The sequence below is a fragment of the Pygoscelis adeliae genome, unplaced genomic scaffold, assembly GCF_000699105.1.
Source record: "Pygoscelis adeliae isolate BGI_AS28 unplaced genomic scaffold, ASM69910v1 Scaffold34, whole genome shotgun sequence".
In the NCBI taxonomy this organism is placed as follows: domain Eukaryota; kingdom Metazoa; phylum Chordata; class Aves; order Sphenisciformes; family Spheniscidae; genus Pygoscelis; species Pygoscelis adeliae.
Window position 1 is genome coordinate 6,411,341 of NW_008824658.1, and position 13,779 is coordinate 6,425,119.

The 13,779-nt window shown below is 43.1% G+C and overlaps 1 protein-coding gene across 2 annotated transcripts in view; it reads right to left on the reverse strand.

Moving 5' to 3' along the window:
• Positions 1 to 13,300, reverse strand: part of FNIP1 (folliculin interacting protein 1) — a 45,579-nt gene extending 32,279 nt beyond the window's left edge. For both annotated transcript variants that reach the window (XM_009322726.1, XM_009322724.1), the window contains exons 1-2: positions 12,765 to 13,300; positions 5,234 to 5,360 (exon numbers count right to left, since the gene is read on the reverse strand). In XM_009322726.1, the coding sequence (XP_009321001.1) occupies positions 5,234 to 5,360; positions 12,765 to 12,775 (138 nt within the window). In that variant the 5' untranslated portion in view covers positions 12,776 to 13,300. The remainder of the gene's footprint in view (positions 1 to 5,233; positions 5,361 to 12,764) is intronic.
• Positions 13,301 to 13,779: the final 479 nt, after the last annotated feature.

A 13,779-nucleotide genomic window follows, 5' to 3' on the forward strand; every position in this document is an offset into this window, starting at 1 on the left:
CGGTCTGAATGTGTAATTAAATGTATGCATCCACCTAGGACATGAGAGTAACCCGAATAGGCTTTCACTCCTTCCCTTCAAGTGCTGCTGTAAAAATCCAGGTATCTTTCTTAAAATGCAGCTGTCAAGTGCTACATTCTCCCTTTATTTCCAGAGTTGTCAAGTTCCTCTATTACTCAGAGGTCAGTGAAAGAAGTAAAGACAACCCTATGCTCCCCCACTCCGCTAGTATTCTTCTATTTCTGTTTAGAGAGAATAAGCAGAGCTGAGAAGGTGGGACTTGGTCTCTGTGCTTACAGCTTTATGGGTCCGCTCAGCCTGGCTCACTGGGAACCTGTCCACTGAGAGCCAGATAGAGACCAGAGTCTCCATTTCACACAACTCACCTAAAGGCAAAAGGCTCACTATCCAATTACTAATCCCTCAAAGCTATTTGCTGTTCAACATTTATCCGGTGCTGAAGTATATTAGAACACGTGGCTAATCCTGGCTTGCTTAAAACAGCATGCCATTTTTCTCCTTTGCGATAAATATGACATTTGGAGTGAAAGAAATTGCCGCAGTAGGAGATCAAACATCATATGACCTTTCAGTTAAATTATCCCAAAGACAAAGACAACTAGGTTACATGGCAAAAGTTAACTTTTCACTCCCCAAATCCAAGTCCACTGTTGCACCTCCACATCTCCAATTCTGTACCCCAGGCCACTCTTTCTCTTTCATTTCTTCAAAAAAACAAAACAAATCCTGCTTCTGAAAATCCTCTTCTGACTCTGGGTCCTGGGAACAAGCCACTGCCCTTGTCTGATTCCTTGTCTTTCTCCCTTCACAGCCAAACTCCGGATCCCCGCTCAGCACAGTGCACAGCTTGGCTCTTGCTTTCTTTCCTCCCTCCTCTTCCTCATGGTCCCTTGAAACCGCTTCTTCCTCCCTGGACCCTGCGCCTTCCTCTAGGCTGATCTTTAGACTTAGGAAATCTTTTAGCTTCTTACACGTACATCAGCACCTTTCTTCAGCCAAATCCCAAATGGTAACCGCCGTCTTGTCGTAAGTCACCAGTGGACAACATAAAAAGGAAAACGAGCAGTTAAATGAGACAGCTAACCCCCATCCCTGAACTCATTCAGCCTGCTCTGAGGAGAGCCCTGACGCAAGGCTCCCCTTCCCAGCTTCTTCTTTGGTTTACTCCCCACTTCTCCCTCATGGCACCATTTCTGTGGCATCCTTATCCCAGTCAATTGCTGGCCCTTGGAGGAAAACTCCTCATACTTCAGCTGGCCTTTGCTCACTGACATTTATGGCAACATAACTCATGTGCGGCACAACAGCAGCAGCACAGTAAAATACAACGCAGCCTTCGCCTAAGGTTAGTGTGAAAGCAGTGTCAAGGTTGAGAAGCCAAGCACACAGGGGTCAGGAAAGGCAGAGCCGAGGCTGAAAGCCCAGCACTGGCCGGGCCACCTGGCCTCTGCACCTTAAAAAGGAAAAGGAGCTGCTCATCGTGCTTGATTTGAAATTCAAACCAGGCCTGGTATCACAGCTCTTGGAGGAATATACCTGTGTTCACACACGGCTCCTGGCTGGGAAACTCAGTACAACCCAACGGGGTAGATGTGTGCGGGACCTCGCACAGCCACGAGGCGCCATGCAGGGAGGTGAGCAGGGCTGGTGGTACGCGTCAGCAGAAAGCAGGCGGGGAGGTGTTAGAGGAAAAGGAGCAGACAAGCACAGAATGAGTCTACTAGTAGAAATCAGTCACAGGTCGTAACACCATCACCTGCAAATCAAGTAATACAGTCTCAGTAGAAACGAGACACTTCTTAGTATGAGGAACAAACTCTGAAGTAACTCTCTAGAGGAGACAGTGGATCAAACCCACGAGCTTCCTCGCAGTTCTTTGATACCCAAAAATCCAAAGGATGTGGATGTTTGGGTGTGGACCAAGGCTGTTTAGTAAAGGCATCAGTAATGTCTACTTCTTGTATCACATGCTGTCCTGGTATACTCAATATGCAAACGCCTGTTCTGATACATTTGCTCATGACCAAGTGTCACAGGGCTGGAAAGGGCAGCCACTCTCTTCTGGGATACCCTGGCAGAACTCAGACAGGGGAGTTACCCAATTTTCTGACACTCCTGAGGAAGTCTTTCAGCTCTGCTTACAGAGCCCGGCTGATCAATAGCCCATCCCCTGGAAAGCCGGGGAAGAACCTCTTCTGCTTAGCACCAAAAAAGGTATAGGACTCACAAAGGGGATCTCTCTGCCTCCTCCCCGTGCCAAGCGCCCACAGCTGCCTAAGGCGGATCTCTCTAGGTGGAAATGCCTGGCACAGCCTTCGGCCAACATTCCCGGCGTGGCGGCCACCAGCCCCCTGAGTCACCAAACTGCTTCTCGGCTTTGCTCCCCAAGTTTAACTCTAGCGAGACCCAGGGAAAACATCACTTATCCTGCGCAATTGAAATATTTTAATGCATACTGCAAACTCTCAGCTGCCTTCTGTCTGTCTCTGTGCAATACCCTCCCAAAATTCTTGTTTACCTAACATTTAGCTTTATTGAAGACATGAAGAGGCTGCTTTAATATCCAATGAAGACACAAAATCCTGATTTGTGTTATAATCACATTTCCCTCACAGATAGTATGAACCTAGTAATGCTTTAATAATTAGAGCCCAGCTTGGTGTGAGCACAAACTCGGCAGTTTTCATTCATCAAAAAGTCGGAGCCTACTGCTTTATTTCTTGAAACACCTATGTCTGGAAAAGTTTGCTCTGATGCTCCTTATATTTTATAACCATACCTTCCCTTAGAGAATTCAAATGACTGAGACATGTTCAACTTGTGTGCGGTCCACCGCACACAACTCTTGACATATGTAGATATTAGGTACATAAAATAGAGCAAAGTTTATCTCACCTTGCTGCAGGCGTACAACTCCTAAATTATAATTGCTTTCACATCTCAAAACAACAGAAAATGGGAACTGAAGAGCACGCCAACATAAAGCAAACTGAAACCCTCTCGGTTCTCCGCATTAGACTGATTAGACTTCAACCAGAACAGTCTGGCCACTGCTAGGCACTTTTGCAAATCTCCCCCTCAGTGTTATTTGTAAATCCAGAGGTATAAATCATGTCAGGAAATGGAGGGGCGGGGGGGAGATGCAGAAAGCGTTGGCTTTTGTGGGGTGGTGAACAGATACCCTTTCAGAAGGGAGAGTGCCCAGCCCACACACATCTTGCTGCAAAAGGGCAAGAGTGCCTTGGAATGTGCTTAGAGCCAAGATCTAACTTTGTATAGGCAGGGTGTGTCTTTGTTAATGAAAATCACGATAAAGAGCAAGAAAAATAAACAATGCAATTCCTTGAAAATGGCCAGTACGTACTGCTAACTGTACAAGCCTGTACTAAGCTCGCAGCAAGCCCAGCCGAGGACTCTTCTGCACGTTTTTACCTGCATAATGTTTCTGCTATTGTAAAGTTTTGTTTTACGAGGAAAGTTTTGCCTGACATGACATTATCTGAGTGCTGCAGAAGGCAGATATCATGGCAAACATAATGTTTCAACATATTCTCTTTTGAAGTCTCCTAATACCACAAAAAAGAAGAAATGTATCAGGTTACTAGAGATGAGTACTGGGCATTTCAAACACACTGGGAACAGTCTTCCTCCATCAGTCTCACATACTTATTTCATAGAGACGGTGAATACAGTTATTTCCCTCCCCCTTCACAAAGAAAAATAAAGGAGATTAATATGGAACCATATTAGCTTCATTATCAGCCATTTACTCTGTTGCTGTTGAGCTGCCACAGTCAACGATCTTTCTGAAATAAACCAAAACAGTGAAGTTTGCAAGTTCACTGTGCAAGTACAGATCTCTTTAAAAGAGGTTTTAGGCTTTCAAGAAATCAAGTGAAATAGAGAAAGAGGATTTATACTGTATAACATCTTTTTTATTAATGAAGTAATACTTTATAATTAATGAAGTAATAGTAATAAACACAGCCAGCAATTCGCACCAATAAACCACTTCTAAAGATCTCCTGTCTTTAAAAACCTGTTTTCCTGGCACGAACACCTAGAAGAACAGGAACTTACAAATTATAAAGCCATTCTAACAAGTTAAAGTTAAAAAGAAAGATGCATTTTGTTCAACATTTGTGAAACTTGCTTTACTTCACAAATTCTCAAAAAGAACGAGAAAATTGGGATCTTGATTCATGGCTCTAAAAGCGCTAGAGTAAGCGATGGAGAAGCCTGGAAGTTAGTGCCTGATGAGACACAAACGGACTCCCAGAGGTTAGGATATGCAGACATAGGAAGCACTGAGGACCAGGATGAGAAGCATCAGGCTGGCTGCATTCAGCAATAGGCTGGAAGAGTTTACAAAGCTGGATGAAGAATCCTCTGGCTGTACTCCAACACCCAACATGAAAACCAGGGCTTGGTTATTTTGTGTTATTTTGTGTCCTCCTGCTTACAGAACTTAGTAGGTCCTACGGGTAAAAGCAACTGGGATCGTAAATTTCAGTTCACACAGTGCTTTCTGCTTGCAGAGCTTAAAATGGTTTGCAGATGTTTTTAGAGATGGTGAAAAGGAAGTTCAAAGCAGTGAAATAAGTTGTCCAACCTCACACAACCACTTACAATAGCACTGTGGCTAGAAATTAATCCTCTGGCCAGAGCCCTTAGAAGGAAGTATCCCCATCTGACTGCATCCATTACAGTTTCAATTAATAGATTACCATGCAGACCATGCCAAAAGGAAAAACAGAGGAAAAGTTTTCAAGTAACTGTGTGAAAAAACTGTCAGCAAAGCATAGAAACAACGATTCGTAAAAGCTAACCAAACAGGACACAGGACTGGGAGGACCTTCCGATTAAGAATGCAGACCCCACCACGGCATAAAAGCACATCCATAACTAACCAGTTTATGCCCTGCCTCAGCCCCCCAGCATTGCCTGCTGCAGCCCCAGGAAGGAATCCTTCCCTCTGAAAGAGCAGAGAGTAGACGAGCCCAGGAATAAACCGATCACTATAGTATTTAAAGCTGTTAAGAGTGAAATCACTGAAGCCTGAAAAATTTGCAACTTAACTGGCATTTAAATATAGCCCTGCATATAACCGACGTTTAAATGTTAATGTGAATAAAACAGAACATTTGTGATTTATCAATCTTGCCGTTTTAAAAAAATAGGCTATAACCATGTAAATTAGTAAAATACTCACCGACACCGAAACATCCTCTATTTTTCTTTTAGCACTGGAGTCAAATAAGACATTCCGTCCTCTTCTTTCGCAGTCCTGATACACAATCAGTCGGATCTGACTTGGGTCAAACTCCGGCAAAGGCCAGCTTTAATTAAAAAATAAAAGAGCAGAAGGATCAATTACCACAACTCTTTATTACACTGTTCTTTCTACATTATCTGTATATACAACTTTATTAAAACATAAAGTCAAGCAAATGCAATGCCATCAAACCCTTTGATCCTGTAGCCAGAACTATGCCTTTTGTTTTTTTCTTTCCTCTACACTTGCCAAATTACACTGGCATAAACAGCACCAATCCGCTACAACCATATACAATGATGTGCGCAGCGTTACTAGCTCTTGTGCTCTGTCCTGTGATATTTAATGTTTTCTTCAAGTTCCAGCTTTTTAAAATCAAAGTCATAGAAGAACTTAGCTTTGTTTAAGGGGGGGGGGGGAGTCCCTCATCATTACAAGCACTAGCTTGAAAGCATTCACAATTCAAAAGCAAAAAGAAAAAAAGGTATATATTCACACTGGCCTCTCCCTTACGTAAAAAATTTCTGCATTTGCAGTCATGGGTTTTCAGCCTCATGGGTTGGCAAACCACTGAACTCCACTGCTGAAAAAATGCGAAGTACCTTTGCTACCCTTCTTCAGGTTTCACAAACATCGCAGTAACATAGGAGTATAGAACTAACTGCAGTATTATAAACGACAACATTCATACTAATATATATGCTTTGATGCTGGGGAACAGAGAGCCACGTGTAGTTTGGTCCTGACTGTATACTCAGGTCCTCACTACATTCAGACTTAGAAATAATCTCCACTTAAGCCACTGTGATTCAAGGCCATGCTGCTGCATGCGTCAGCAAAACACACACAGCAGTCCTCTTCTAACACAGCTATTCCCAAACTGGTTTTGCAGTCAGTAACAAGGAAAGGAGCTTTCCTGAGCCTCTGCCTTCCCTGGTGCCACTGAATTCAGAGGAGTTCTGCAAAGGGAGAATTTGCAGGGCTCAGGCTTGAATGCCATTGCATAAATCTTGCCTTTAAGGGTGCTTTGTAGTCATCATCTTAAATTTCCATCTTAAAAAGCCAGCCACCACTTTACAGCCCAACAAGCATTGCTGCCCATGGGCTTGGGAATCCATTTGCACTGATACCTTCTCAGTTCTTGGAAGGTAGGAAACAAGACTCCTGCTCTATCCATAAAACCAACAGGAATCATCTTTCAGCTAGTTGTGAGCCATTTCCGATCTTCAGGTGAAATTCTACCTTCCTTATCCTTGGCTTTTAGGCAAGCAGCGTTAGCATGAAACCCCAAGAAGTGAGAAAGGAGGCCCTGGAACTTTCCAGCCATTAATGAAGGACACAGGCTCCCAGTTTACAAGAAGGAGCTGTACATTTATTTCAGCAAAAAGACACCCATAAGTGATAATATGGATTAAAGTAAACCTGGCATGCTAGACTCCAAGCCCATGGTAAATTTTCCTCTCCTCTGTCCCTCTAATTGACCAGCCAAAAGGTTTCCTTCTCTGCGCCCATGCCTTATATGATCAGTGTGACAATGACAATTTGTAACCCAACAACTTCTGTAATAGGTCACAGCAGAGAATCAATTTGATCACCAAAGCCATGGTTGCCTATCAGAAGTTTTTAAGGCTGTCCAATATAGATTCACAGGCTTTACAACTAGTGTAGTCCCAGGGAGGTGAAACTAGGCACCAAGACATACAGTTACTCGGTCTCTTGAGAGAGGAAATCCATTTCCTAACCTGCTCAGCCCCACCATTTAGCAACAGGAGAGAAAAACAGAAGCTGCAGAGAGGATAGTGTGCAACAAATGTCAAAAGCAACTTATTACAAGAAGAAAGCTTGAGCAACTTGAAACTGAAATAATTTGATGTGTAGATTTGGGGGCAAAGAGACACGCACCCTCTCTGCTTGGGGACCTAAAGCCAGGCATCATCCAGAGAGGGACATGCCCACACGAAGAGCAGACTGCCAACTGAGCAAATTCTGTACCGAAAACCAAGCACAGTGACAAAGTCAAAGCAGAGCTTACATTTTCCAGGGGCTCTGCTAATGAGCCCCATCTTGCATTTCAGAAAATGTAAGAAAACAAAATCCATATTGTTTGACGTATATTTGGAGTGTTATCAACTGAGAGGCTCAAAGGCACTAGAGCTGGGGACAGTTACTTATCAGAGCCTGATTTTGGCTAGAGGTGAGGAGGCAAGTGAGACCGCTGGATACACTGGCTTCCTGGAGGAACCATCTCCTTATATTTAAGTGAAATCAGTGGAAGTCTGGAAACTCATTTTGTTTCCAGATAGGCCACTGTGCTTCCTATAAAGAAACAGTATGTGACCATAACAACAAATCACTTGCCAAAAAGGTGCTATCGCTTGCTCCACCCTTGCAACGCGTTTGAATTTCCTTCACACTCAGACAAAAGCATGTCTTCCATTACCTAGCACTTTTGATATTTGACTTTGAAATTACTGGCAAAGAAGGGCAGTAGCTGTTCCAGATCTTAGGAAAGTCTACTTATAAAAAGCTCCAAGAGCAGATTACACACTGAGAGGAGAGAAAGCTAAATATAAAACTCTTGCTGTATTCAGAAACATATTTGATCAAGGTAACAAGAGCTTGTTTACTTCTCAGCTTCTTAACATGACAGTCTAACTTTCGCTAGACAAGCATTTAGTAGATATTATCCACCATAATTTGTGATAATTCCAAATAAGCGTTATCTCTGTTACATAATAGAGTCCTTAAGCACATTTCAGCCTTGCAAACACATTCCCTGGCAATAGCGGGCCACTTCCCAAACCAGAAGAAACTTTAAGAGAGCTGGGGGAAAGTTCATTTTAGACAGACAGTAAACAGAGGCAGACTGGCACCTCCGACTCACCCCCACCACCTCCCAGCGAGGCACATTTTTCTGGAGGAAGCAGGACACAGAGTAGCTTTGCTGTTGTTAGCAGCTTTAAAATACCGTTAAGCTTGATAGCCGGATAGATTATCCCCAGAAACATACAAATTCCTGCATGCAATACGCAGTGCATGTTTGCAAAACAAATGTAACAGGGCAATACTCCAGCGCTGCTCTTCAGGCGGACGAAAACTGACCTAGATCTTCTGAATATAATTAGTTCTGTTTATAAATGGAAACTAACTTTGACATTTAACTGATGTTTTCTTGACATTCTTATAGGAGAACCATGAGACATAGAATCAAATGTTCTAATAATGTTAATGAAAGGTGAGTCTCCCATCTCCCACACTGCTCTGGAAATGACGGTTCTCTTAATGAGGCCTTTTTCCTACATGACCCATCTACCACTCTTTGATCTTTCCTTGAAACTGATTATATTTAAAGAAAAAAAAAACAAAACCAAAACCAAACCCAGAACAAACAAACAAACATAAAAACCACCACCAAGAAAACCCCAACAATCTTTTCACCAGTGGAAGCGTTTGTGACTTTGCCACACAGCTAGTGCTGTGACTTCACCCATCGAGCAAGAGAAGAAATAGTGATAAACAAATTATTTCCGAGCAGAACGCCAGTCCTGTGGAGATCTTCACTACACAAATAGTGATTCTTCTAGAATGAGATATTCAGAAATACCTATACGAATAGAATGGGGTAGAAATCCATTGACGTATAAATGCTGTGTGGGATATTTCAGAAACAAATCACATAAACCAGATCTCACACAATCACAGACCGGTTGAGGTTGGAAGGGACCTCTGGAGGTCACCTGGTCCAACCCCCCTGCACAGATGCTAATGCAAGCAGAAAGCACAAAGGGAAAGGAATTATTTGGGACAGAAAGGCAAACTTCCACATGAATGATGATGAAATTATTAGAAACAAATAATAATGAAATCAAGGCTTGAAAAATGATATTTTAATGCATGTTCACACTTAAGCCCTACTATTCATAGAATCATAGAATCATTAAGGTTGGAAGAGACCTCTAAGATCATTGAGGCCAACCGTCAACCCAACACCACCATGCCCACTAAACCATGTCCCTCAGCGCCTCATCTACCCGTCCTTTAAATACTTCCAGGGATGGTGACTCAACCACTTCCCTGGGCAGCCTGGTCCAATGCTTGACCACTCTTTCGGTAAAGAAATTTCTCCTCGTGTCCAATCTAAACCTCCCCGACGCAACTTGAGGCCATTTCCTCTCATCCTAGCTCTTGTTCAGCTCTTCTTGCTCTTTCACCCATTTTGTTTTCCTGCCTTTTTTACATTCAACCAGCAGGAGTATTATTTGTAGTTTACATTTACAGATCCATTACATGCTTCCTGACATCTCTACTGCGAGTTGCATGGCAATCCAGAAGTCCAAATTCTCTCCAAGGATGGATTTTCTCATGTATCCAATTCCTGGAGTTTATTACTGCCACAGACATTTCTCAGCAAGAGGCAACTGAATGGCTTTAAGTTGGTATTATTACACTCTGTGCAAGTTTTAATAGATGAAACGACAGACACAGAAATCCTTCGTTACCACTCCACCAATTAAAATACAAGATTTTTCCCCTGTAATTGAAAGCTAGTACATTCCTTCCTCCTTGTTTCCACTACAACACGAACAGCACTTTATTACATTAAGGGTTCAGTTTAATACTATTTTTCCTCCTGCCCGAGATTTTACTTTTAAAACAATTTCACACTAACACAGCTTAGGTAGTATCCAGTTACTTTTTAATAATTAACACAGGTATTTTAGAAGTCTTAAAGAAAAGCAACTGAAGCAAACCAATCGAGATATTAAGCAGGTAGGAATTGTAAAAGAGTTTGCTAAAAAGTAAAGTTGCTCAAAACCAGACAATGACTAATCATTGAAAAAGTAAGCTGAAACTATCAGTCAAACTATTGTTTTCCTACATCATGTTACCCATAGTTATAAAAACTGCCTGGTGATGAATCACTTCCAACTATTTTTAAATGCATCTACGCAAATGATATTTATAGTTTATGCTAGCTTATCTGTTCTGCGTGTTTTTCATGTTAGCACCTTTTCAAAAGGCTGACAGAACAGCCAGGGCAGAGCAGACGGCAGGTCCACCTTGCCCCATGCCCTCCTCGCAGGGCTCCGCATGGAAGGAAACGTCTTGCTTTACTCCTTTTAAGATGAGCATCAGAACAGAGGCATAGGGATCCCCAGGGCTTATCACCAACTCCCGCAGATGATCCTCTTCAAGTCCTATTGTTGTTACGGTGGTGCTTAGACCCAGCCAACTTCTACACAGCCGTTGGACAGAGACTGCCCCTGTCTTGAAGAGCTTACGGTGTAAATATGAGACCGTTCCACTGGGTGCATTGAGGTATTTCAGATGCAGATTATCTCCACGTTCCACGGAGATGTACATTCACGTCAAAGCATGCTCACCTGTACATATACAGCCCAGTAGTATTTAGGATCCTGCAGCTGCTTTGTTATAGGGAAAGGTGATCAGAAGCAGAAGGGAAATGGTCCTTGCCTAGTCCAACCATCATATCATACTCCTCTCACCCCTGAGTGAGATGCTTTTTCCAACGAGGGATTCCCTTCTCCTTCCTCTGCACATTTCTATTATCTGTTACTGGATTTTTTTTTTCTTTTGACTTTGAGAAGATACAACAAAAGTTGAGTATATAGGACACAAGGGGAGGGTATTTATGTATTTTAATAGCTTCTTACTACAATTCAGGAATTTGCTTATTATTTGACCAGTATTTTACAGACAGCTGTGTAGGCCTTTCTCAAAGGGCATTGCTTCCAAATTCGTTCTGAAAACAGCCATGTATGGCATGTTAACGATACTTCCAGCTTTGGAAGACCATCCATTAGCTTTTTTTAAAGAGGCATGGGCAGGTTATTTGGTTTTTTTAATAACAACACCTGAAACGCAAAAGAACTTCATCAGGATTCACATGATAAGGATGATCCAGACTGCACTGCCAATTTGCAAAGTTGGCATTTTCAGCGAGAGATTCCGTTTAAATGCTGGTGACATAACATGACCATAAGGCTGTGAGGAGGAAGAAGATCCCTAAACTAGAAACCACGGGGCCTATACTTAGAAAAAATTTTGCAAGATAATTGTCTTTACAAGACTTGAGGTCACTTCAGGGTTGTGTGACTGTTGTGGTGAACACCTGCTGATTCTGCAGAGAAAACCGGTGCTTGTGACTTGACCAAGGCCACGGAGGGAGCCTGTGACGATCAATTGCGAAGGAGTTTACCCATCACTTTGGGCGACGCTGCCCTCTGCCACTTTGACCTCAGCTGGGGTTTCGCAAAAGTCAACAGACCTGTACTCTGGGTAGCTTGGAAGAACTGATAGACAGTGGATCATCTCAGGGACAACCACTCATGATGGGTGACTGCTTGTAACAGTTACATTTTTAAGGTTTATCACAAGGAAATAATGTTTCTTTAAAAAAAAAAAAAATCCAAGCCGCCCCCTTTTCATTTCTTGAAGGAGGGTGACACGTCCACAGGCACTGCAGCACCACAGAGGTCAGCTCCATGCTACATCTATAAATCTGTCTCGTTCATTTACCAGCTTAGCAATCCTCACCTTGAATAGCTGCACTGCCTGAGCTCCAAGAAACTTCTGCTGCTTAAACTAAGCACATATTGTACACTAGGCACATATTCAGCCAGCCAGGTATTTCACACTCAGTATAATAAACTTGGACCTAAACTTCAGTTGGCTTCCAAGGTCCTTGGCTCTGTCCAATTCTTTAACTGTATATGAAGCGGACTTTAATTTGTTTTCATTTTTTTCCTCCCTTCTACCAAGCCACTTGGCTCTCATTAAGATACCTAATTTATACTCTAAAGTCCAATACATGAGCCAAATGCCTTTCCACAAGCAAAAAGACATAATATATACAGGTTAGGTGCAGTCTAGTCAACACATTAATCATAATCTGGAGTGTGATATTGAAAATAAGTAGGTTGGAAGGTTTTGTTAAAGACGCGTAGCATGTTGAGTAACTTTGCAATTTACACAGCTTCAGAATTTAAAATTAGTATTAGTAATTTCATAGAATATTTTTGGGACTACTTCACATATGTCATTTCAAAAAGTACCTGTTCAGCTTTTAGCTGATTTAAGCACATATGTGCATGCAAACATGTGCACATACACACACACAAGCTCTGTGCTCTTTTGAAATACCTGTTTTAATAAAAAACACACACAAACAAGACACGGTTCCTTTCAGTTAAATTCACTAGCATTGAACACAGTGTTTCACATTATTCAAGTAGACCGCACTTCCCTTTGCAAAATTACAACAGATAGAACCAATTCAGGGGAAAAAATACATTTGTGCTATTCAGCACATAATTAGAAGAAGCATCATAAAAAAATTAAATCTCTAGAAGCTTCACATCTCTGGAAAAGAAATAATTTCATCACAGTGAAAATATTAAGCTTTCAAATAATTAAAATAATCTCAAGAACTGTGCAGTGACCGTACCTGGGAAGCATCTTTGTCCCCCGAGCAGTTCCACTTTTCAAAATCCCTATAAACTCCTGTTGTGCCCGGCTGCCAACTCAGGTTAATAATAGCAATGAGCCACATTCATCCAAAACCACAAGACTGTCAGGTGACATATCAAGAGGTCTGAATTTAACTCAAACAAAAGACTCTCCATGCCGCAATGCAAAAGGCTTAATCCTAGCAACAGGATCACAAAAACCACCTTAAAGGAAGCAGTTCGCTGAAGCGCAATATAGGCATTCGCACCAGGCTGCGTTTGCACTGCCCTGGAGTTTCATAACCCAAATCCTGCCCCTCCATTCTGTTGCACAGCCCGGGATTTCTGCTCAAGTAAATATCGCCCGTCTTCCCCTCTCCTTTGTCTCTTCCAGTGTATTGCTGCAGAGAAGATCTATCTAATTCATCGGAAACCTAAGTGCTGCTTTGGCAGCCGCTGGAGCGTACATGTCAATCCCATCTATCCTCCTCCTCTAGCGAACGCGATCGGAGTTCAGTCTCATGACCCAAGTCCCCTGGCAACTGTGGCTGCCGTCCTGCACCTCCACGAGCCGCGGCCGTCGGGAATTCAGCCTGCTCGGACAAGAAGCGGGGGGGCAAAGCAACGCGGCCTCCTTCCAGACTGCACCCCCAGCCTTTACATTCCTGGAAGCAACGGGATGCTTGTGCTGGAGCCCGGGAGAGCGGAGGCAGAGGGGTGGAAAAGCCAGCGCTGACAACCATCATGTGACCCAGCTGTCAGCCTGTGCCACCTGGAGCCGCCGTCCGCCGCCACCAATCCCAGCGCCGCCGCCGACCCCTGCGCACGATTTCACCATTAAAATGAAGGCCTTTAAATGTTTAACTATATGGGGTCTTGTTTGCGTGCGTGCTGGGAGGGAGGAAGAGGTGCCTACAGCTACCGACGCTGGCTGCCTGCCTGCGCATCGCTGGTGCTCAGTTCCTTCAGCGTGTTTGCAGGCTAAGGAAGACCAGCTCTGTTCCGTGCATCACA